Source organism: Dothidotthia symphoricarpi (assembly GCF_010015815.1).
Source record: "Dothidotthia symphoricarpi CBS 119687 unplaced genomic scaffold P153scaffold_15, whole genome shotgun sequence".
NCBI lineage: Eukaryota > Fungi > Ascomycota > Dothideomycetes > Pleosporales > Dothidotthiaceae > Dothidotthia > Dothidotthia symphoricarpi.
This window is the reverse complement of record NW_022985022.1, coordinates 732,596-755,233: the sequence shown is the minus strand read 5'-3', so window position 1 is coordinate 755,233 and position 22,638 is coordinate 732,596. Positions and strand designations below refer to the sequence as shown.

Genomic DNA, 22,638 nt, shown 5'->3' with positions numbered 1-22,638 from the left:
GTTACGTTACGTTGCAAACGACAATGTCATGTTGTGTGCATGCAGAAAAGACTTGTGTTGATTCTTATATTTCACGATACGCGTACACGCTCGCTGCCGTAGAAATCGCGATTTGAAAACAATGATCCCATGATCTTATCTCAGCTTAGAATGAGAAAGTAGTCACCTCAAGCGTAAATCGTCTTTGAGCGTAACTCTCTCACAGAAACGAGGAGTTGATGACCATTTACGATCATGTAGTCCTGGAAACAAAAATCCAAATAGCTGACGGTATGACCAAGACGTGTAGAAAAATTCCCGAAACGCCCGTGACTAAACTCCGTAATCCGCAGCATCTGAAGTTGATGCCGTCGTAACAGGGTGCGACGATGGATACATTTTGTTTCGTCGCCCGCGTCGATAGAGGGAAAGTATAGTGGCGATAAAACGTAGAAGCGCAGCTTATGCCTTTACAGGCTCGCTGCCCAGCTCACCGCTCTCGTTGTCGTCGGATGCTGATGCTTCCCGGTGCAAGCTCGACTCGCGGTGCAGGAACGAGATGCCTTCCTTGGCTGGGCTGCCAACCAGCTCCTGGGGAGTTCCAACCTGTCCGGTGGGGGTGGGCGGGGCCGCCATGTGTGGGATCTTCTCGGGATTGGGGTGCTCGCGACCGACCTCGGTGACGCCGGCGTCTGAGGCCTTGCCAGCCTTGGAAAGAGCGTAGTCGCCGCTATCGAAGTATTTGCGCTCCTGTAGGAAGCGAATTAGCGGAGAGTACCACGATGGCTGCATGCGGGCCGAGTCGTACCTTGAGCTTGTTCTGCAACAAGTCCTTCTTGTTCGGGAGTTTTCCATAGAGGCGGAAGAGACGGGCCTCATCCGGAGACATTTTCTATGTTATCGTGTTAGATTTGGCGCAATTATTGTGACTTGGAAGGGTAGCATCTCAAGCAGCAAGGATACTGCATAAGAACCGCCATGACGTACGCTGATGTCCACCTTGTTCTGTTGGTGCGGGTTCATGTTGGCGGTGGTAATTGTTGGCGGTGGTGCGGGTGGAATGCAGATGACGATAGTTGGAGGGGTAGTTGCTCGCGGGGATGCAGGGGAAGCGTTGTGTTTTGTCCTGTGCTAGTCCTTTGTTTTCGGAGTTGTCGAGAAACGGGACCAGTGCTCGTTTATCAATGGACGCTGTTAGTCGTTGGCCCGCGTTTGCTGATTGTGTCTCGTTTCGGTGGGGAGCGTGGGCGATTGGGTGTCAAGTGACGAGGAAGCTCGGGCGTGTCTCGCAGTTGCTGCCTGACAACACAAAGCACGGCGACTCCTGTGCGGGTGGTTTCTTGCTGTGCTGAAGACGTGGGTAGATATCCGCGATATGCGAAGCACTTGAGGTTGTCTGTATATGTGGACAAGGCAGTAAGTGAGACGCTGTACAGGTGCTGGGATCAAGTGTGTGTCGAGAGAAGAAGGAACGATGGGAGTTGGAAAGGAGATGGGTGGTGTGGTGATCGTCTGAAGTTGGCGTCTGCTCCGAATCGCTTCTGCAGTGAAGCTAAGGAGGGGTAGAGTGTGGATGAGACAACGCGTGGGCGAATTACGACAGTCACGCAGCAGTGGCTTGTTCAAACACTCAATTGACTCGATAGCACAGGAACCTGGAAGTCCACTGCCATGCCTGCATGATATACCGCAATATACAAAGCTAACGAGTCCTGGTGGAATGAATACGCTGGATTGTCGTGACCGTTACCGTTGCTGGACGACTACAACGTCACGCGTACTGATCATCATTGGTTTCTCGCGCGCTAGATCGCCAGGAACACATCAGTTCATGATCATATTCACGTCTTCAATTGGCTCCTTTGAGTTACTCCCTGAGCGTCCACGATGCATGAAACACAGCTGTCAACTAAATGGGTTGATTTTACGGTGCAACTCAGATTTCTAAGGTTACGAATGGGCGACTTTACCTTCACAAAAGACGCTAGTACGGTAGAGCTCCGATCGATGTCCGCCAAACCCTGATAGGAAGCCTTTTTGACCACATGTTCTACCTTGCAAATCACTACTGCAGGCTTACTCGTAATTGTCCAAAAATTGACGATTGGTACGATCTTGTGAGTGCAGCATCATCAGGGTCTGAAGAGTTGAACAGACCCGCAACCAATTCGCGGGGTATCCAATTCGCCAATTTCGGACCCCTCTGACACCAAGAAAAAAACACGCGAGTAAAACCGTCCGCCTCCAACTACGCAATGGCAAACGCAGGCAAGATCTTTGTGGTCGAGCACCTTGACCCAGAGCTGGAGGAATGGTCATCTCTCGAATACTCGACCATTGCCGCAGAGAGCCATGCTTCTGGTGCACAGTTCCTGCTCTCTTCAGTACCAACGTCCTTGAAGTTACCCGAGAATCTAAAGGGAATTCAGGGTTTGAATGTCGAGACAAGAGGTGTTGAGCAAATCTATGCAGATAGGAAAGACAGAGTGTGTCTGCTGGATCCTTCTGCCTCAAAAGACTTGAGCCCTGAGGATGGCGACACATTCGACATCTTTTTGTTTGGTGGTATTCTTGGTAAGTCAACGTAGAAATTAACACGGAAACTAGAGGGGGTTTGTTAGATCGAAACTGACATCAATGCAGGCGATGATCCACCCAGGGGTACGTGATACAGTGCGCAACGCTTCCTTCGTTAGACTGACAGATGTCATCATAGATCGCACTTCAGAGCTGCGCAAGAAGGGCTACGAGGGACGTCGTCTGGGACCAATTCAGATGACGACCGACACTGCTGTGCGCGTCACACGATTGATTGCCCATGACAGGAGTATGTGAACACGGAGATATTTGTTGTTCGAAGGTGCTAATCGTGGGTAGTTCCCGTCGACAAGATAGAATACATCGACAATCCGGAGTTGACGATCAACAAGAATGAGAGTACCCAAATGCCTTTTCGATATGTCAAGGGCAAAGATGGCAAACCAATCATGCCCAAGGTAAGATCAGAAGCCCTTCCACTATGCAATGCTTCGATAGAAACAGTATACTTATTCTCGACAGGGCATGGTCGACCTGATCATCAAGGACTCAGAAAAAAGTCTCGATGATCTCCTGTGAGGACATACCCGTCTGACCATATCGAAGACTCAGCACTTGGAATGCTGCAGAAACGACAGGACATATCTATACTATTGCGGTACGCAGTCATCCACGATTCTTCTCATCGATGCAATTGTTCTGGCGGATCAACTGGGATAATACGAGCTAAAAGAGTACTGGTGTGATACGTGCAGAATTTCAGCCTCAAATGGGTGTCGAGGTTCACGGATAACCCGCAAATCTTGGTTTCTTTGTATGGATATTCGATGAATTCTGAGGACTGCATTTTGGGGAAGGCAAAAAAGCCTCGGGGTCGCGTAAAATATTTGAGCGAGGGAGTCAGACTTCCAATAGTAATACACACCCCTCGAGACAGGCCAAAGTACTTCGGATGTCCACACCAGCAATGGCTAACAAGGCAGGCTCATCGCTCTAGATGTGCAAAGCCTGAACACGATGATACATGCTTGAGGCACGTCGCAGGATTAGGGCTGTCTGCAATGTCATGGTCATGGCCATGAAAGGAGGTGGTGGTGAGACGGACGCGCCGGGTATGCACAACGCGTGATTGGGTCGTCCCTGCTTCTGATCATGCCACGCCTAGCTAGCGTACCGCCCACGGCGAAGCTTCATTGAGTTCTTAATAGAACATGGCGATTTTGTAGACATTTCGCGCCTCTTCTCCTGACGCCCACATGTAGTGACGCGTACTGCATTTCGCTTCACCTTTTCCTCTTGTGAAACCCTTGCGGGCCTGTCCAGCCCCTAGCTTCGACGTTCTTTACCGGCATTCGTCAGCTGCCGCCGCAGTAGCCACATAATCCGCACCCTACGGACTTCCGTCGTCTTCAAGGACCCTCAACACTCAGATCGAACGCTCCTCGCATCGCTATATACAAGTTGAGGCTCATGAGATAGCGACCACAGTCGGGATTCTCCCTGGACCCAAACCGTCACACGCGCAGCCTCGCCATGTGGTTCACATCCTCGTCAGCGCCCTGGCGGACAGCGCTTATAGGTGGCCTACTGGCTACATTGTCCTGGCTACCAAGCAGTTCGGCAGACAAAACGCAGGCCGACTATTTCATAAAGTCACTGCCCGGTGCGCCAGAGCCGCTGTTGAAGATGCATGCAGGGTAAGAGCACAGCTTGGGCATGGTGTATGCAAATACTAAGATTTTGTCCCAGGCACATCGAAGTCGATGCAGAGCACAACGGCAACCTCTTCTTCTGGCACTATCAAAATCGCCACCTTGCGAATAAGCCGCGAACGGTTCTGTGGCTTAATGGCGGTCCTGGATGCTCCTCCATGGACGGCGCAATGATGGAAATTGGACCGTACAGGGTGATAGCAGACGGCAAGCTCGGCTACAACAACGGGTCATGGGACGAGTTCTCCAATCTTCTATTTGTAGACCAGCCCGTGGGAACTGGATTCAGCTATGTCAACACGGACAGCTATCTTAGCGAACTCGACCAGATGGCCGAGCACATGATAATCTTCTTGGAGAAGTGGTTTGCCTTATTTCCAGAATACGAGGCTGACGACGTGAGTCTATTGAATAACATAGATGCGTGCATTTACTGACAGAGTACAGTTCTATCTCGCTGGAGAGTCTTATGCTGGCCAGCACATTCCATACATCGCCCGCGCTATCCTCAACCGAAACAAAGATAAGACGAAGACGCCCTGGTCACTCGCAGGTCTGCTTATTGGAAACGGTTGGATTTCGCCTGTTGACCAGTACCTTTCCTACCTCCCTTTTGCCTACCAGAGTGGTATCATGCAGGCCGAGACGGATGCGTCTCGGCGCGTGCAAAACCAGCAAGCCTTATGTATCAAGAAACTGCATGAAGCCGACACTGTCCATGTTGACGTTCCAGTCTGCGAGCAAATTTTGGTTACTATCTTGGAGGAAACTAAGAACCTAAAGGCCGCACCGGACCAGCAGTGTCTCAACATGTATGACATCCGCCTGCGAGACGACTCATCGTGTGGAATGAACTGGCCCCCGGACCTCAAAGGTGTCACACCTTACCTCCGCCGACCCGATGTCATCCAGGCTCTTCACATCAACCCAGACAAAAAGACAGGCTGGTCGGAATGCAACGGAGCTGTTTCGGGACACTTTCGCGCCAAGAAGAGCGAGCCGGCTATCAATTTCCTACCTGCGCTCCTCGAACAAGTCCCCGTTCTTTTGTTTTCTGGCGATAAGGATCTCATCTGCAATCACGTTGGAACAGAGGCTTTGATTGATCGGATGAGCTGGAACGGTGGCAAGGGCTTCGAAATCTCTCCCGGTGTTGTGGCTCCCCGCCGTGACTGGACTTTCGAAAACGAAGCAGCCGGTACCTACCAGGAGGCGCGGAATCTTACATACGTTGTCTTCTACAACTCTAGCCACATGGTTCCATTCGATTACCCTAGGCGCACGCGCGACATGCTCGACCGATTCATGGGCGTCGACATCAGCGTCATCGGCGGCGATCCTTCTGACAGCCGTCTCGATGGCGAGAAGGGCCCGCTCACAAGCGTGGGCGGTCACCCCAATTCCACAAAGGCAGAGGAAGACAAAACCCAGGCTCTGAAGGAGGCTGAATGGAAAGCGTATTACCGGTCTGGGGAGGTTGCACTTGTTGTTGTCATTATTGCCGCTGTTCTCTGGGGTATCTTCCTCTGGCGCAACCGAAACTCAAACAGCGAATACAAGGGTGTTGATGGCGATGAGGGTCGCGAGTCTCTTCTTACCGGTATGGGCCTGGACAATTTTAGGAGAAGAGAGCGCAGGGCAGACCTTGAGGCGGCGGATTTCGATGAGAGGGAACTGGATGATCTGGACGCGCCTAATGGACACACCAAGAGTGGGACACGCGAGAAGCAAAGAGTGCCTCAGAACGACTCGACATTCAGCCTAGGGGAGGATAGCGATGGAGAGGCAGACAGCAGTGATCGCGGCAGGATGAAGGAGCATTCATGATTGTTGTATGATTTTAGTCTGATGGACGCGGTCCACTTAGAAGGGAGTGGGGTTGGTGTATGTTGAGCATGGCAGGACAAGCATTGTAGGCGTCTCGATGTGGATCTGGGAAGACATGAATCTATTTTTTGCACCATCAAGAGCAACGTCGTGAATGCTTTGAAGTTTTCAACAATCCTTTGCAATTCAGCAGCATGGATCGCCTGGAGTGCGACGCGGTTGCCTGCATGGGTCACGTGTAACCGCACTTAGCGCAACGCGTTCCCTCCGACCCGAGCGCGTCACTCAGCCACCAGGCCTCAATCTCATCCCAGCGGCGACTTGATGCACACCACATCCTGACCCCACCACAATGCCAGCGTATGTACACGCGCTCTTCTCGCCTCTCCCTGTGGTTAGCCATCGTGTGGTACGGTCTTGACTGACGATGACGCAGGCCAGGCGATCAGTACCATGGCGGCAACGTCGTGAACCCGTTCGAGGAACGCGTCGTAAACCGCTTCACAGCCCAAGAAATTGCGACATTACAGAGCAGGCTCAATCAGAGACTCGGCCCCGAATTCATATCGCAGAGACCGGGTAATGGTGGCGGCAGGGTCGCGTATTTGGAGGGCAACAAAGCCATAGCCCTTGCAAACGAGGTCTTTGGGTTCAACGGCTGGTCGAGCTCGCTAGGGCAGGTGCAGATCGACTATGTATGTTTCTGTGTGATAACAGTAGAGAGTTCTATACTAATGGCCACAGGTCGATGAGCTTCCGGGTGGCAAAGTCAGTTTGGGTCTCTCGATAGTAGTGAGGATCACGCTCAAGGACGGCACATATCATGAGGTACGACAACAGTTTCCTTGCTACATGTGCTTCACTAATCCTCGCCTAGGATATCGGGTACGGCTCGATAGAAAATGGTAAAGGCAAAGCAGCATCCTTCGAGAAGGCGAAGAAGGAGGCAGCCACTGATGGGCTGAAACGTTCACTGCGTACTTTCGGCAACGTCCTCGGTAACTGCTTGTACGACAAAGATTACCTCAAGAAAGTTCAGGCTATGAAGGTTAAGCCGGCACCGTTCGAGGAAGACGATTTGTACCGGCACGTGTTCTACAGACCAGCTGGCCAAGAAGAGCAGACAATTGTAAAGCGGGAACCAAACCGAACGCCTATGCGTCCGAACCAGGTGTTGAGAACACGTACCGAACATCTTAACGAGTCCATGTCGGCGGACTTTGACGATGAGTTTGATGGGAACCTCTTCGACGGGGTTGATATTAGCATGAACCAAGGCGATGAGTTTACCTTCGGGACAGCGTCAGGGTCGGGCGAAGGTCCGTCTAGAGCGGCCAGTCCCTCAAAACCGGCGATGGGACCAAACGGCGCCCGCCCAACGCCCGTAGCTAATGGTGGCCAACCCCGACCACCTAATCCACAAATGCAAAATGCACCTTCAAGAGCTGGTCCAGGAGGCGCGCAAAAACATCAACCAAACCAAGGACCTGCAAGGCCAGCGCCGAACGGAGTCTCAAACACCAGAGCTCCTCAGACTCCCGTTCAGCAACAGAACCAACATCGGCCGGCGCAGAATGCAGGACGGATGCCCCCTCCCACCACTGACAATCACGTCGCTCCAAGACCCCCCGTTCAACAACAGCACAACGCTCAACAAGCTCCCCAAAACCAACCTCTCCGACCAACACCCCCAGAAGCACAGCGAGCTCCGGTCCAACCTCGTCCAGCCCCCCAAGCCCAAGCAACATCAGCGGCGCCCGCAAACCCAGCACCTACAACAGCCAATAACCGAGCACCCGTAGGTTTCGTAACCTCCCGCGCCGCCGAACTCATGCAAAACTCGGACGCGGCCGCCTCTCTCAGCAGCCTACCTGCTTTCAACCCCCACGCCGAATCCCCCATTCCAAAAGAGCAGCGCACACCCGGCGTCGAGCACTCACGTAGCGCCCCCGTCAAATGGCGTGAAGTCGGCGCTCCCCCCATCCCGGTCCCAGTAGCAGCAGCGACATCCGCACCTCGACCCGGCGGCACCGCCTTCAACCGTCCCAACTTCGTCAACCCGAATCAAGACGCCACTCGACGTATCGGCATGCCCGGTGCGCCCAACTACGCCATGAGCCCCAGTGCAAACCGCGGCGCGTACAAACCGCCTTCCTTTGCGAATGGCGCAGCGCCGAATGCGCTCAAGAGGCCGGCGCTGCAGGATGTCAGTAATACGGGGATGAACGGGGGTGTGAGTGTGGAGACTGGCGATGCGAAGAGGCAGCGGGTTGAGGTGCCGGGCGTGGAGAACGCGGATGTGGTGGGTTAGCTGATGGTGATGGAAGATGATGAATGAGCGTTGGATGGAGTATTGGGACATGGACGGCGCTTTTTTCTCTTTTGGGGAAGGGGGCGAAACTGGCGTTTTACATACAGGTGCAACGACGCTATGTTGAACATTTTTCTCAGACATCACAATCACAATTCACGCTCACATTCACATTCACAATGATCATCACCACAGCAAAGCTGGTTAGGAAAGGAAGCATTCGGGAATTGAGGGTTGCAATCATGTTTTTTGTACACGAAAAAGCGAGCCCGTGGGCCCTTCTTCTTCTCCTTCCTCTTGCTCCTTCTTGCTCCTTCTCTTCCGTATTTGACGCCCAGCCATCCATTCAATCCAATCCATCCAATCCAAAACGCTAATGCAGAAACAAAAAAGAAGAAAAAGATACTGTGATATCTGAGATCCAAGCTACAAACACACAGCTGCGCTACATTGTGTTACACTGCGCTGTGTTTCCCACTCAAAGGCGAAACGTCCCTCTCGACATACGCGCCATCCCCGCCCCAAGCTCACCTCTTCTTACTCCCGGGCCTAGGTTTACACTCATCCCCCACAACAGGATGAAGTTTAAGTTTCAACGGATACTGGGGCGTATTATTCGCATAGCCCTTACTCCAGTCGTAGCTAACGGCGTACGCGAAGATATTTCCATCTTTGGAGAAGCCCGTGGCGGTGATGCTGCCGCCGACTTCGGGGTAGCCTTTTAGACGGTGCTTTGCGTCCTTGTCCCAGAAGTGGAAGGTGCCGTCGCTGCCGGCGGTGCTGAAGGTGCCGTGCTGGGGGTGGAAGGATATGGCGTTTACCGAGTAGACTTTTGCGACGTCGCGGTTTGAGGGGTCTTGTTGGCGGTGGCATTTGAAGGAGAAGTTTAGGCTGGGGGTGGGTCAGTATGGTGGGGATGTACATGTCGACGAATGTCATGTGTGTGACAACGAGAATGGGAGACTCACGCAACGTCCTTGTCTTCGACGTATTGGATGGCACAGCGGCCTTCGATGGAGCCGACTGCAAAGCCCGACGCGTCTGTGAAGCAGCTCACGACGCGCGTCTGCCACTTGAGCGGGCTGGTGATGGTCTTGTAGATTTTGGTGGGCTCGTTGAGGTTGACCATGTGGATGTGGCGCTCTGCGGTAGCGACGACGAGCAGGTCGTTCTTAATGTCCATGCTGTAGACGCGCTCGGTGGTGTTGAGGGTGCCGACGGGCTCGGCGCCCTGCAGGTCCCAGTACTTGACCGTCTTGTCCCACGAGCCCGTGGCGACAAAGTCCTTGCCGCCCATCTGGAACCAGCGCACGCACTTGACGGCCTCGGCGTGGGCTTTGGCCTGCTGCGCCTGGATCTGGCCGCTGGCCGGGGCGCTGCGCAGGTCGACGATGTTGAGCATGCCCGTTGAGTCGCCGGCTGCGAGGCGGGCGCCGTCCTAGACCGCCGTCAGTATACGCTGTGTCTTGTATGTATGTATGGAATATGGCGAGCACGCACCTTGGACCAGCCCAGTCCCAACACATAGCCCTGGCAGTCGAACATCCACTTTCCGTTCGCGCCGCTCCCGTTGATCTCGTAGATGTACACCTTCTTGTCCCAGCTCGCCACGGCCAGGAAGTCGGCCGTCGGCGAGAACTGCAGCTCCTGGATGCTGTCCGTCGGCACGGGGCTGACTTCGATGTCGTTTTTGGTGTCGCCCTGCGTCGTGCTGGCTGACGACGCCGCCGCCGAGCTCGTGCCAAAGAGGGCCATGTTGCTGGGCGTGGGTGGGAGCTTTGCGCGAGCTGTTGTTGTCGCCGCGGTGCTGGAGTCGCGAGGAGGTCTTGGACGCGCCTCTTCTCTGCGTGGTGACGCGATTGAAGGGACCTGATTGAGTGGAGGGGAAGTGCTGTCGTCGTCGTCGCGCAAAACAGGCCGGGCGTGGTGTTTATATTCGATTCGACGCTTCACTGCACCGACGCGCAAAAGACAGCCAGGCAAAGAAACACTGCGCCGTCCAAGCTTCTAGGCACCCCTGCCAGGCTACAGCCCATTCCCGCCTAGCGCTGCCTAGCACCGGCCACGCCGTTCCTCCGCTCCGGCCCGTGATAAATTTCGTCCACCTCACACCTTCCACCGCCAACGTTCCTCGCCCGAAGAATCGCATCGAAGCACACACACAGAGCGCCTTCGGGCGTCTCTCCTGGCTTTGGGAGAAAGTCCCCGGACATCGATCTTCGCGATCGCACTTTTCAGCAACGAACCGCCATAGAAGCGCGGCCTCTTACCGCCTCCGCACTTCTCACCCCTCTTTTCCGCCTGCACTCTTGTTCCCAGCTTTCTCGACGCACCCGGGTGGAGGAGCCGGCACCAGGGCGATGATACGAGTCCGCTGGCCACCTTGCCCGTCTGCCAAGGGACTGTCGAGGGGACGGGAGGAGGAGGGAGTCGTCGGGTTGTGTCAGGTATGAGGGTCTTCTCGTCCAGTTTATGGTTATGCGATTGCCTCTGAGCATCTCGATAACACGAGGCGCGAGGGGGTAACTCAATGGGGCTTATTCTCGGCGCGAGGAACGTTCCTGCACATCTTTTTTCGGATCTGCGAGTAGTCGTCTTCGGGCGGGCTGCGCGTGCTTGGTCGAACAAGCCAGATTCTTTCAGCCATATGGTTCAGGTGATGAGATAAATGAAATAGAGTCAAGCACTGAGGCGGTCTGAATCCCAAAGGGTAGGACGGCCTATGCTGAGTATTTCTAACAGTATCTGATGAATCTGATGGCTTAGATGGGGTTTGAATTCAATCACTCTATCTTTTGAAACTTTTTGTCTTGTCTATTGTGTGTTGTGGTATCCTTGACGTTTGGCTTTCCATACTCCATACTATCATGCCTCATTGCCAACGACAAACTCCCTGACCTCCTCGTACGCCTTGTCCAGATCATCGTTGACCACAATCTTGTCGTGCGGCGCCTCTCCACTGTTTGCAAAATCCATCTCGACGCTCGCCTGATTCAGCCTCTTCAAGATAGCCTCCTCCTTATCCGTAGCCCGACTCCTCAACCGCTTCTCCAGGATCTCCATCGACGGCGGCGAGAGGAACAAGAAGCGTGGGCGAGGAAACGTGGGGTGATTCGCGACCTGCTTGACGCCCTGATAACCCACAATTAGCCTCTTTCCCCCATCTCTCCACCAGCAACATAAAAGCACAGCTCATACATACCTCCATCTCAATATCCAATATACACACCCTCCCCTTCTCAGCAATATCCTGCACAGCCTTCACACTCGTCCCATAGCAATTGCCCCCAAACTGCGCATGCTCCACAAACCCCTTGTCCTGCACCAACTTCTGGAACTCGTCGTGCGTGACAAAGTAGTACTCGCGGCCGTCCTGCTCGGCGCCGCGCGGCGCCCGCGTCGTGTGCGAGATGCTGAAGCCGAATTTCGAGGGGTAGTCGGCGAACAGGCGCGCGAGGATAGTGGATTTGCCTGCGCCGCTGGGCCCGCTGATGACGATGGGCGTGTGGGCGGAGAGGGCGGCGGTGGAGATGGCTGGGGCCATGGTGGGGGGCGTGGAGGTGTATGCGCGGGTGAGGCGTGGGAAGTGCGGGGTGTAGTGTGTGAGACGGGTTCTGGCGAGAGTCCTGGATATGGCCGCTGGGCTTTTGGGGAGAGTCACTGGCATTGGGGAGCTTGCATGAAGGTACGGGGAGCGGTGCGGCGTGATTGGTGGTGGGATCAGGGTCTGCGTGCGTGTTTGGGGTGTTTGCATTGCGGGGCTCTGGATGGGGGATGGCGGGTGGTGATATCGCGTTTTCGTGTTTGTACTGACCTCATCGATTGGGCTTAGTAGTGCCTCGTTTCTTTCGTCTGGCTGCACGACATCGCTTTTTGTGATTGACGACCGATGGCTTTATAACTTGCCGCACTATTTCCTGATCAGCTGTCCTCTGAGCTTGAAGCTCGACACGACTACCCATCATGGTACCTTGCCGCCGTCCCTCACTAATCCCCACTCTAACACTCCACAGTCGAAACAATACCTCACCCTCCACACAGCCGAAAATGCACACCCCAAAGCAAGCGACGTCTTCGCCCTAGCACCGACAACCACACAACTCCTCTCCGCATCCGGCAGCTCGTCAATCAACGTCTACGACACCACACAGCCCGAGTTCCCGCTCGTCCAAACCCTCGAAAAGGCGCACCAGCTGGGCATCCACCACCTTGTCACCGCGAGGGAGGACAGGGCGAGACGAGCAGCCAGCGCGGGGTTCGAGGGCAAAGTGAAGATCTGGGGACAAGGCGAGGACGGGAAATGGGTAGAGGAGGGCGAGATTGTTGGTGGGTAGGCTTTTTGTGCTTTTTTCCCCCACCGACACAGAACTTCACCAGTGAATTGGACAGAGGCTAATGCGGGGACGTGCAGATCAGAATAAACCGGGTGAGATCTGGGCCATTGCTCTGAGTGCCGATGGCATGTATCTTGCGAGCACCAGCATCAACGGGAAGATCAACGTCTGGAGTTTGGAGAAGGAGAAGCATATGCCCAGGATTAGGGAGTATGAAACCAAGGGCAGCTTCGGGCTTTGCGTCGACCTGGTAAGCTCATATTTCTCCCTTCTTTCATTCAGTCTACTGACTTCCATCCAGAGCCGAAACGGAAGCTTCACAGCCTCAGGCCACGAAAACGGATCCATCTACATCTTCAACAACGAGAGCGGTCGCCTCGCACACTCCTTGTCCGGCCTCGTCCACCCCGTCCGCAGCCTCGCCTTCTCCCCCGCCTCAAAGCTCCTCGCAGCCGGCGGCGACGCACGCATAATCGCCCTCTACGACGTCACATCCGGCGAGCAGGTGGCAAACTTCACCGGACACGGGGGTTGGGTGCTTACTCTGGACTGGAGCGATACGGGGGAGTATCTACTATCAGGGTACGTCACATCACATCACTTATATCCCCTCGCGAAACAAATTCCTTTGCTAATGCCGATGTAGGTCTCATGATTCGAAAGCTAAGGTATGGCGTATCGATACGAGGGCTTGTGTTGCGACACATTCTCATGGCGATAAGCCGCTGTGGACGGCGAAGTGGTTGCCTAAGGCGCCGGCGAAGAGCGAGATGTTCGCACTGGGTGGGGGGAATAATTCTATTAGCTTCTATAGGGAGGCTGCGGGTTGAGGGGAGGATGTTGGACTGTCCAAGCATGATGATGGGGTGGTGATGGGAAGTTCAGGGGGAAGATGGAGTTGTTAAAGGATGGAGTGGGAGATGATGATGAAGATTCGAGACGGAGAATTGCGCATGCGGACCTGGCACAGCGCGAGAAAAATACGGCCATAGAGATGACGTTGCTGGGACATGTATAAACCTTGCTGGTATTTGAGACTTAAAAGAACAAAATGATGATAGTTCATACAAACACCTATCTACCATAATCTTGCCTGTAGTGGAAGAAATCAACGGAAAGAAAGTAAGCATCCCATCTCTAATTACAGCCATTCAGCTTCCCCATGAAATCCACAACAACATCACACATACACAACACCCCTCAAACCTCGCAATCCCACTCCAACACATCTCTCCCCTACGCCTCCCCCCTCCCCCTACGCCTCCCCCTCCTCCGCACCCCCCTCCACGTCCCCGCAAACCTCCTCCGATTCACCCACCCAAACACCACGCACCCCCCAAAAACCACCACACCTCCCCACTCCCCGCCCACCCCCTTATAAACGCTCTTCACACCCTCCCCCATACCCCCCGGCGCAAGATCCGGCATCCCCATAACACTCCCCACCGCGCCCGAAACACACCGTGCGCCCACTCCCTTGCCCGTGACAGGATCGTACATTTCCCACGTACTGCCTGTTTCCTGCCAGGCGGTGAAAGCAGTGCGGACTATATTACGGCGGAGCGCGGTGTATATATCTCTGCAGCGAGCTTGTGAGGGACCTGGGGTAGTAGCGAGGCTGTGGAGGCGGGTGAGGAGGAGGTAGTGCGTTGTGATGTGGATGGGGGAGCGCCAGTTGCCTGTGCCTGGGCCGTATTTTGCGCTGTAGGGGCTGAGACTGCGCAGTCCGTGGGGGGTCCAGAGGTGCGTTATTAGATCGAGGACTGCGGGGAGGTGTGGGTGTGTGGGGGAGAGGAGGCCGGTTATTAGGGGGAGGAGGGAGAGGTATCCCTTATGGCAGACTAGGGAGTGTGTTTCGTCACGGACGAGGGCGTCGCAGTATGTGGTTTCGCTACTACTCCAGTGCAGGACTTCAAGGTTTGTCTGGATGCCGCGTGTGTGGGCTTGGTAGGCCAGCGCGTCCGAGGGGTTGGATGTCAGGTGGGCCATCTTTTCGAGCGTACGTGACATGACGCCTACCCAGCATAGCGCGTCGACGTGCAGTTCGCTGACATCCGGGGGCTCGGCGCGCGGGTAGTCGTACATGCCGCTGGCGAGATTTGTGTCTGGTGTGCGGCCGCGCCATCTGTAGCCCTCGTTGAGGTTTGCAGCGGGGACGGAATGGGCTTCGACGTCGCCGGCCTGCGATTTGCGGAACCAGGCGTAGTGTTTCTTCAGCAGGGGGTAGGCCTGCGCGATGAAGGTGGTTGAGACGTTGCGCTGGGTTACGTATGTGGATGCGTGGCCGTTGTACTGCATTTCGCCCTCCACCATGTCGATGTATTTTGACAGGACGAGGAACATGGTTGGCGGGGTAGCGATGTGCGGGTATTGCGTGGTGGATTCATCGCGCGTTCCGCTCCTGACTGAGTTGCTAAAGATTTGCTCCCGCGCGATCCAACCGTCTTCGTCTATGAGGGCGAGCCAGCTGCGGACTACTTCGATGGCCAGGTCCGCGTCCCAGTCTAGTACTGTGAGGAGGTGGAGGCCTTCATCCCAAAGGGACCCTCGGGGAGAGACTGCACGCGAAGATGTGTGCGTGAGCAACTCATGCGGTCCACGGGTTTCGGGCGTTGCATGTTTCTTAGCTTCGTTTGACTTGTCCCAGAACTTGCCCGTGGTTTCTGCGTGTATTGCCTTCTTTGATGTATCGACTTGAGCCGTGCCATGGAGATATGCAAGGCTGCCGAATAAGTTGGAGAGGACTGTCTCGGAAAATGTGCGATGCTGATCAGTGTTGAAGGGCGCTTTTGGACCGAACACAAGGGATAATGATTTCTTGAAGGACTCTACGGTACTTCGGAGTTCTCTTGTAAGTTCATTGGCTGAATAGGATTAGTATGGTAAATATAAGAAAAGCAGCAAAGCGTGCATGACCTGGAGGTGTCAGGGACGACTTACGTGTCATGGAGCGTGTTGCTGCGCGACTGGAGTACAACACGTCAAACTACTGAAATCTTAGCTTTGTCTTCAATTCATCATTGTCAAACTGACCTCGAAGTTGCCATCACAAATCATTTGCACAAAATGCATGTTGCCAGCGCCAGGCTCGTTGTGCAGCACCAGATCGATAGATCCAGTTCCTTTTCGGTTGACCGTCTGTTGTTTTAACGTATCCAAGAAAACGACTTCATGCGTAACTTGTTAGTCGTCGTTTCTTGATTCTCGTATGAAGCTTTTCAACGTGATAAGAGCAAGCACTTTGGGAAGATTTCAAGGCGCCGGAATATATTCGACTCACAATTTGCTTGCCAGAGCTTGTCCTCGGCTACATTCAGTGTCTTCACGACCATACCTTGCCGTCCGCTGTTCCCTACCGACGCCGGAATATGAATTCCCGCAGTCCCAAGTTTGGGGTGTTTAAGCTCCATATTCACAGCATGAACAGAAGGATCATCCCCAATTCCCATCTGTTCTCGCGCCTCGAGTACACAGCTGGTGCAACTCTTCATCCCCTCCATACCCATGTAGAATATGACCGAAGTTCTTAGGCCATCTTTTCTTGGGGTCCCCTTGATCCTGAGACCCCAGTTCCCAGCACTCTGTCCTTCATACTTCTTTATGAACTCGGTGGTGATGTCTATGTTGTTGCCAGGATCCTCAATCGTCTGTATGCCGCCTGCTCGCGCATCGTATGCTCTCCAATCATACGTAGTTATTCCATCGCTCTGGTTGACCGCGTGTCGTAATTCTGTCATTTCGTTAGCTTAATGACCTCCCTCCTACGACTTAAACCCACTCTTTTCTATATCATTCACTTCTCCCCACATCAGCCCCGCAATGAGACTGTCTGGTACCCTGGCGCGGATTCCCAGGTATAAGTTGGGTCGATATGGGCCCCATAGCAGCGATGCGTTGAGCGAGGGAAGGCTTTCGGCGGCGGTGGGAGAGGATGACGCAACAAGAAGGAGCGCAAGCAGAGGCGCGGGAAGCTGCATTTCGGGCTACGACGCGTTCCGAAGACGCGTTCGCCAATTGGCTCAGGGTGTCAAGGCTGGTGGCCTTAGTGAAGAATCGCGTAATGTGTCAAGCCATGCCTCTGTCACATTCGCGAGTTCACGAGTTAAAATCACTGGAATTGCTTGTCGCAATGAATTGACTTGTCTACGCATCCTGAGCGTAGGGAAATGCTCAGCCCCTGATCCCCGCGTCTTTCGCAATTGAAGGCCAAGCTCAGCCCTACGCGGCTTCCGCTTCCGTCATCTCTCCTCTCATGAAGAAACGTCTTCCCCCAGTCTTATCAGACGCGAGACGAAGGGTTTACTAATGGTGTGTTACACGATAAGCCATGCGATTCGTTCTCCGGCAGCTATACATGGATTTGGCATCACGTGTAGAACAAGACGACGTCAGAGCGGCCAAGCCCCCACAGCCTGCGGGTGTGCGGGCGCAAGACATACACAGTAGTCACTATCTTGTATGCCGGCCGATGATGATCGCCCTTGGCATCATCCGGGTAATATGTATAAAGACAATGCCTGTATGATCAGCGTCGTTCAAGACAGACATCATTCAATATGGAAGAGCAAATCGTTCGATTGGTAGACAGAACATGGGGTACCATGCCTTCGCCTTGGTTGTACTGGACGATTTGAGCTTACATGTGTAGACAAGTTCCAAGACGTCCCTGCGTCGAAGAGGCTTCTCATCGCTGTATCAGGCATACCCGGCTCCGGTACGAACGAGCGACATGCAACCCTCTTATATCCGTTCAACAAGCTAAGTATCAGCAGGCAAAACCACACTCGCCGCCACAGTCTCCAATCGCCTCAATAAAAAACATGTCCAGCAATCTCCCGGAACGTCCAACAGCAGCCCACTTGCAGCATTCATCCCCATGGACGGCTACCACCTCTCGCGAGTCCAACTCGACGCCATGCCAGATCCCGCAAACGCACATGCCCGCAGAGGCGCAGCGTTCACATTCGACGGCGAGTCCTACTTGCGGCTTGTGAAGAACCTACGGGAATCGATCTTACCAGAGACAAAAACCCTGCACGCCCCAAGCTTCGACCACGCCGTCAAAGACCCGGTTGAAGACGACATTGCAATAGCACCGTCCGTTCGCATTGTGATCTTCGAAGGCAACTACTGCTCTCTCAACTCGGCCCCGTGGAAAGACGCCGCAAAGCTCATGGACGAATTGTGGTTCGTCGATGTCGATTTCAAGGTTGCGAGGAAGAGGTTGGTCTACAGGCATGTGAAAGCTGGGATTGCAAAGAACGAGGAAGAGGCAGGAAAGCGGGCAGATGAGAACGACCTGGTGAACGGGCAAGAAATTGTGGACAACAGGCTCGACGTACATGAGCTGATCAAGAGCCACGAAGATGCATATTGGGCCCCAGAGGAGCAAGGTGTAGGCGATGGCAAGGATTCTGGAACATCGAAAGAAATGGCAGAGGCTGCATGATGGTTGGCGTGAGAAGTTTATTGTATATAGATGTGAGTATGTGTCGTTTCGCATGTCGTCTTTGCTATCGAAACTTTCAGCTTAGTTCCGTCAAAGCTTTGACGCCTAGTTTGCGGTTGTGGTATAATCATTGTTGTCTTTGCATATATCAAAGTCTAATCATGCTAAATACCCATTGGCCTTCGTCGCATATGCCGGGATGTTTCCAAAGCACTTGCGTCCATCCTTTGCAGGTAGCATGCCTCGCGACGTACCAGTGTGATGGAACACCCTTTGAAGATTTGACATTATACGCGAGTAACTAGCCTACATGCTACGTGTAGTTGTGGAAAGTAATGTTGATAAATAGTTGGTTGGGTGAGGAAGGTCGAAGGATGAGTAGTCTAATGTGGATATGGAGTGTACAGTGGTCTGTTGCAGAGTCTAAGACACTGAAAATGCGGATGTAAGAACATGGGTGGTGCCGAAGCGCTTGTTGTTGGTCGCACGGGCTTCTAATATGGAAGCAGGGAAAGCGAGCGATGAGTGTCAACTGCCTTCCTTTGTTGGAGAAGCAGTGCGTATCGATGTTACAGAACCTGTGGCGCATTGGTAACCGTAAAGCTACTCGTTGGATCACCATCTGTATCGATTTCGAGTGTAGACGAATCGAGATACACGGGAAAAGATAACCGTGGTTGGAGCTCTATGACAGCCTCGTCGTCACTGTCGAAGATTCGGTTAAGACCGCCTCGTAAACCTGCAGTGGCCTCAACATCGATATGGCTCGCTTCTGTCCCAGTCAGTCAAGATCTCGCAATCTTGTAAAATGAACATGAAGTGAGGACAAATATTTACCATCAGACCAGGCTCTGAGAAGACTCCGACAAATAAGACAGCACAACGAATCCCTATAGTGTAACCCGGCAAGAGTTGCAATCAGAGTGAAGATGCCAAATAATATGACGAGAGAGGTGTCGGATGAGCCTGACATATTGAGTGAAGACTGGTCGAGGTGAAACTTGAGTAGGTATTCTAATGAGGCTAAGAGGCAAGGATATGTTCGTGAATATATTTTTCTGGTCCAAAGCCGGTGTGACACTAAACAATATCTCTGGGCGATGGAAGGAACTGGTTGCTCGATGTATGTTGAACATTTGGGTCGTGGAGGAAACAACTATATATTAATATAGTTGGGCATTGCTCTGTGAGCCCTGACCAGAGTAGACGGAGGCTTTTGCTTTCGTAGACATGCTTCTTTGGGATCATCACGTCCAATCGGAGGATTAGGTTGGGAGGGGAAGGCGGCCACTTGCACAGGGCAACCTTTGCGACCCTTGCTCAGAAATGAAGGCGCGGGCGGAGCGAGGACAGTATCCTATTGGGCAACATTTCTTAAGAAACTGAGGCTCTAGTCATTGTGGCTTGTGCCCGTTGGAAACATCTGTGGAAAAGATGACCTGTCACAGTACATTTTGAGCACGAACCTCGAATAGCTTCCGCGTCGAGTAATGGCCTTGCATAAACACTGCCAGGTAGATGATAGTTGCATTCGAAAACGAACTTCAAAAGACACTGTAAATAAACTGTGACCGTAGGGACGAGGAGACGCGAGTTGCTAGATGTTTTACTAGCGATGAATCAAGACACATGATTTTGATAACCTATGAAAGGTAGGTCGTCTGAATAGCTGATGATCTCTTCATGGATCTGGTACCCAGCCCATGCGGCAATGCCTTGTACTGTCAGAGTGTAGTGTCCCCAACCTGCGTGCAGGTCATGGTACCCTGTAAGCCACCGTTAAGAAACAGGGCCTCTCGCATATCACACTACTTGCCTAGCTGGACGCAGCCAATGGGGATTGCATCTCACCGGCTTGAGTAGGTCTGCAGATTCTATCGTTCTACCGGTACCCAACTTCAGCCGTCATCCCGGGTTCCAAAAACCAACGTGCAAAGCTTGAAACTTGCAGCACTGCCTCAACTGCATCATGCAGTTCGACGGCGAGGCTGAACCGCCATATTCGACTACCAAGTAGACATGCAGTTTTTAATGAATCACTGGGCAAGCTGAAGGTCAAGTGGATCTGATTCAAAGCCTGAGCGAAGAGTTTTTGTAATGCGACTGCAAGTAGGGAGGGCTGTTAGTGTTGAGATATACTACAAAGTAACTAATACATATCTATAAGGTTGATGGCATAAAAACAGAGCTACATTGCTGTGGTGCGACTAACGAAAAGTACGTTTCGAACGACCAAAACAACAAAAATAGTGCAAAAAGCCGGCAAAAAGAAATGGACTTGCTGGGAATCGAACCCAGGACCTTTCCCACGCGGTCTCCGAAGAGATTGGTGCTAAGGGAAAATTATACCACTAAACCACAAGCCCATTTGATGAAGGTTAAGACTTTAATGATATAATTATACTGCATTATTTCAGGCTACGTCTACCTAATGCAGCTCTTTACACACTCAAGAATTTCTCCTTGATTCACCGAGCTGAAAGTTTAGTCCACCTGTGAAGAACTATTTTCTTAGCTTGTAATTAGTCGGCTTATACGTCGGGGTGCAGCCAGCTTCCTGCGTTCTCATTGTTATTCAATCAAGTGCAAAGAGCACTATTAATTACCATTGCACCCCCTTCTAGCTTCAAGCCAAGTCTTTTTGACGTCGAACACCTAAAAGTGCACAAAGACAGAACCAAGTGACTCCGTCCACCCGTAGAACCTCCCTCGGAGGTAAAGACTCAGGTGTAGAGAATTGCACATTCCCAATCCGGCTAAGCGCTTACCGGTTAGGACCTAACCCGTTACTACATGTCGGGATTTGGAAGCAAAGTCCGAAATGTAGTACAAGTTGGGAGGTTACAAATAATGTATATAAAGACGTCGACATCATCTCCATCTAGAGTCGTTCATTTTCACATTTACTACCATTCTCACTGACCTCATCGATTGATTCAACATGACGAACGTCGCAAAAGAGATCGTCTTGGTCACTGGCGGTATGTATACACCATCCCATCATGACCATAACGTAGCTAATGCAAACCCCAGCAAACAGCGGTATCGGCTTCGAGATCGCCCATCAATTCCTTGCCAGAGGAACCTACCACGTCCTCCTCGGCTCTCGCTCCCTCCAGAAAGGCACCACCGCACTCCAAGACCTACAGTCACGTAAGCTTCCCGGAAGCATTGAGCTGCTCACGCTCGACATCCAAAGCGACGACCACATTGCGCAAGCCACCACTTCCATCACGCAGAACCACGGCAAACTCGACATCCTGATCAACAACGCCGGCATCGCCATCCCCTCTGGCACTGAGCGCGAGCAGATGCAAATTGCGTTTGACACGAATGCAACAGGGCCGTATCTTCTAACCCAAGCCCTCATTCCGCTCCTTCGCAAGTCGTCAAACCCTCGCGTTATCAATATCTCTTCTGGCGCGGGATCGATTGGTCGACGTCTGTTCCCCGAATCGCCCATGTACAAGATTCAAGCTGTGCAATACCGGGCGAGCAAGACGGCGCTGAACATGATTACTACGTGCCAGTATGTTGAGTATGGATTGGACTTCCAAGCGCCGGAAGAGGCCAAGGGAAAGCGCATCAAGGTGTGGGCATACGATCCTGGATTTACCGTGAGTAACCTTGGATCGCATAACAAGAAGGAGTTTGGCGCCAGGAGCGCAGAGGAGACGGTGGTGAGTATCATGGACGTAGTGGATGGGAAGAGGGATGATGAGCAGGGACAATTTATACATAACACAGGCGGGTATCCTTGGTAGGTGGGGACAACGTTATTTGCTGAAGATTCTTATAAATTGACAATTATTGCGAAAATCTATATCATCAACCATATAGCAACATGGAACCGTAAATGCGAAGAGTCAAGTTGTCAATCAGTGAATAAATGTCCTGAGCGAATCGTATGCGATTCAACTCAAGTCCAATCTTGCGAACACACTTTGAAACATCTTGCAATCGCAAGTGATATCCATTAGTCCAATACGATCACCTCATTATCGTCGCTCGGCAACTGTCGCTTATGCATCGCCTTCTGTCTCGTTCGCAGATTTATCGAATAGAGTTCCACGACATCAGTGTCACTGAGAAGAAGCTTATCCCGAGTCCAGCGCCCACGATGGTTACAAAAGAAGGGCGTTCGCGCTTCACGCGCATATATGTCTCCTTTTGCTCCTGCGACGTTGTTCAGTACACCGTTTTAGAAACTTGTAACATTTGACTCACGCGAAACCGCCTCACAATGGCCTCTAATTGCTCCCTGTTCAGTTGACCAAGAACACTCTAATCATCCCCCAAAAGGTCGAGTGGGTCAGGCGTGTGTATGATAATGTGAAAAGCCTTGAGAGCGTCTGTAAAGCGCGGACATCAGTGTGAAATCAAACATGGTAGGCCTACCTACTCACTGATTTACAGTCGATCAAAGAAGTACGTTCGCATGCACCATGTTGAACTGACATGTGAGATTGGTCCAGAGCACATCTGGTC

General features: G+C 52.7%; 10 protein-coding genes and 1 non-coding gene across 11 annotated transcripts; 5 read left to right on the top strand and 6 right to left on the bottom strand.

Annotated features, from left to right (window-relative positions):
- Positions 1-468: 468 nt before the first annotated feature.
- P153DRAFT_268223 (Endosulfine-domain-containing protein) lies at positions 469-1,002 on the bottom strand (the record flags this gene model as incomplete). Its single annotated transcript, XM_033662884.1, has 3 exons — positions 469-729; positions 788-871; positions 967-1,002. Coding segments are annotated over 3 exons (381 nt in total), but the record flags the coding sequence as incomplete, so codon positions are not given.
- Positions 1,003-1,840: 838 nt separating this feature from the next.
- Positions 1,841-3,490, top strand: P153DRAFT_321030 (DUF431-domain-containing protein). Its single transcript, XM_033665130.1, has 5 exons — positions 1,841-2,553; positions 2,623-2,640; positions 2,696-2,806; positions 2,857-2,975; positions 3,040-3,490. The coding sequence occupies exons 1-5, from the start codon at positions 2,235-2,237 to the stop codon at positions 3,094-3,096; spliced, it is 624 nt and encodes a 207-aa protein (XP_033521722.1). The 5' UTR covers positions 1,841-2,234; the 3' UTR covers positions 3,097-3,490.
- A 560-nt stretch (positions 3,491-4,050) lies between these two features.
- P153DRAFT_295683 (alpha/beta-hydrolase) lies at positions 4,051-8,367 on the top strand (the record flags this gene model as incomplete). The annotated part of the gene is made up of 6 exons (XM_033664043.1): positions 4,051-4,214; positions 4,267-4,627; positions 4,677-6,024; positions 6,498-6,751; positions 6,801-6,884; positions 6,934-8,367. 6 exons carry the CDS (start codon positions 4,051-4,053, stop codon positions 8,365-8,367), a joined length of 3,645 nt encoding a protein of 1,214 aa, XP_033521721.1.
- A 217-nt stretch (positions 8,368-8,584) lies between these two features.
- On the bottom strand, positions 8,585-10,336 carry P153DRAFT_344897 (Poly(A)+ RNA export protein). Its single transcript, XM_033666070.1, has 3 exons — positions 9,868-10,336; positions 9,336-9,805; positions 8,585-9,258 (listed from the first exon to the last, which is right to left on the bottom strand). The coding sequence occupies exons 1-3, from the start codon at positions 10,120-10,122 to the stop codon at positions 8,895-8,897; spliced, it is 1,089 nt and encodes a 362-aa protein (XP_033521720.1). The 5' UTR covers positions 10,123-10,336; the 3' UTR covers positions 8,585-8,894.
- Positions 10,337-11,232: 896 nt separating this feature from the next.
- Positions 11,233-11,911, bottom strand: P153DRAFT_295529 (guanylate kinase-like protein; the record flags this gene model as incomplete). The annotated part of the gene is made up of 2 exons (XM_033664036.1): positions 11,233-11,499; positions 11,570-11,911. 2 exons carry the CDS (start codon positions 11,909-11,911, stop codon positions 11,233-11,235), a joined length of 609 nt encoding a protein of 202 aa, XP_033521719.1.
- Positions 11,912-11,969: 58 nt separating this feature from the next.
- On the top strand, positions 11,970-13,697 carry P153DRAFT_368641 (WD40 repeat-like protein). Its single transcript, XM_033668562.1, has 5 exons — positions 11,970-12,333; positions 12,381-12,693; positions 12,779-12,951; positions 13,003-13,283; positions 13,348-13,697. The coding sequence occupies exons 1-5, from the start codon at positions 12,331-12,333 to the stop codon at positions 13,529-13,531; spliced, it is 954 nt and encodes a 317-aa protein (XP_033521718.1). The 5' UTR covers positions 11,970-12,330; the 3' UTR covers positions 13,532-13,697.
- A 240-nt stretch (positions 13,698-13,937) lies between these two features.
- On the bottom strand, positions 13,938-16,678 carry P153DRAFT_398673 (glycoside hydrolase family 63 protein; the record flags this gene model as incomplete). The annotated part of the gene is made up of 5 exons (XM_033671664.1): positions 13,938-15,565; positions 15,642-15,687; positions 15,735-15,868; positions 15,982-16,431; positions 16,480-16,678. 5 exons carry the CDS (start codon positions 16,676-16,678, stop codon positions 13,938-13,940), a joined length of 2,457 nt encoding a protein of 818 aa, XP_033521717.1.
- Positions 16,679-16,880: 202 nt separating this feature from the next.
- On the top strand, positions 16,881-18,342 carry P153DRAFT_368640 (P-loop containing nucleoside triphosphate hydrolase protein). Its single transcript, XM_033668561.1, has 3 exons — positions 16,881-17,297; positions 17,350-17,415; positions 17,474-18,342. Exons 1-3 carry the CDS (start codon positions 17,258-17,260, stop codon positions 18,148-18,150), a joined length of 783 nt encoding a protein of 260 aa, XP_033521716.1. The 5' UTR covers positions 16,881-17,257; the 3' UTR covers positions 18,151-18,342.
- Positions 18,343-18,719: 377 nt separating this feature from the next.
- P153DRAFT_387869 (uncharacterized protein) lies at positions 18,720-19,123 on the bottom strand (the record flags this gene model as incomplete). Its single annotated transcript, XM_033670693.1, has 2 exons — positions 18,720-18,922; positions 18,988-19,123. 2 exons carry the CDS (start codon positions 19,121-19,123, stop codon positions 18,720-18,722), a joined length of 339 nt encoding a protein of 112 aa, XP_033521715.1.
- Positions 19,124-20,423: 1,300 nt separating this feature from the next.
- Positions 20,424-20,516, bottom strand: P153DRAFT_t88. The gene has a single exon. It is a non-coding gene; the product is annotated as a tRNA-Ala (tRNA).
- A 373-nt stretch (positions 20,517-20,889) lies between these two features.
- Positions 20,890-22,001, top strand: P153DRAFT_424588 (NAD(P)-binding protein). Its single transcript, XM_033672494.1, has 2 exons — positions 20,890-21,131; positions 21,184-22,001. The coding sequence occupies exons 1-2, from the start codon at positions 21,092-21,094 to the stop codon at positions 21,912-21,914; spliced, it is 771 nt and encodes a 256-aa protein (XP_033521714.1). The 5' UTR covers positions 20,890-21,091; the 3' UTR covers positions 21,915-22,001.
- The last annotated feature ends 637 nt before the right edge of the window (positions 22,002-22,638 follow it).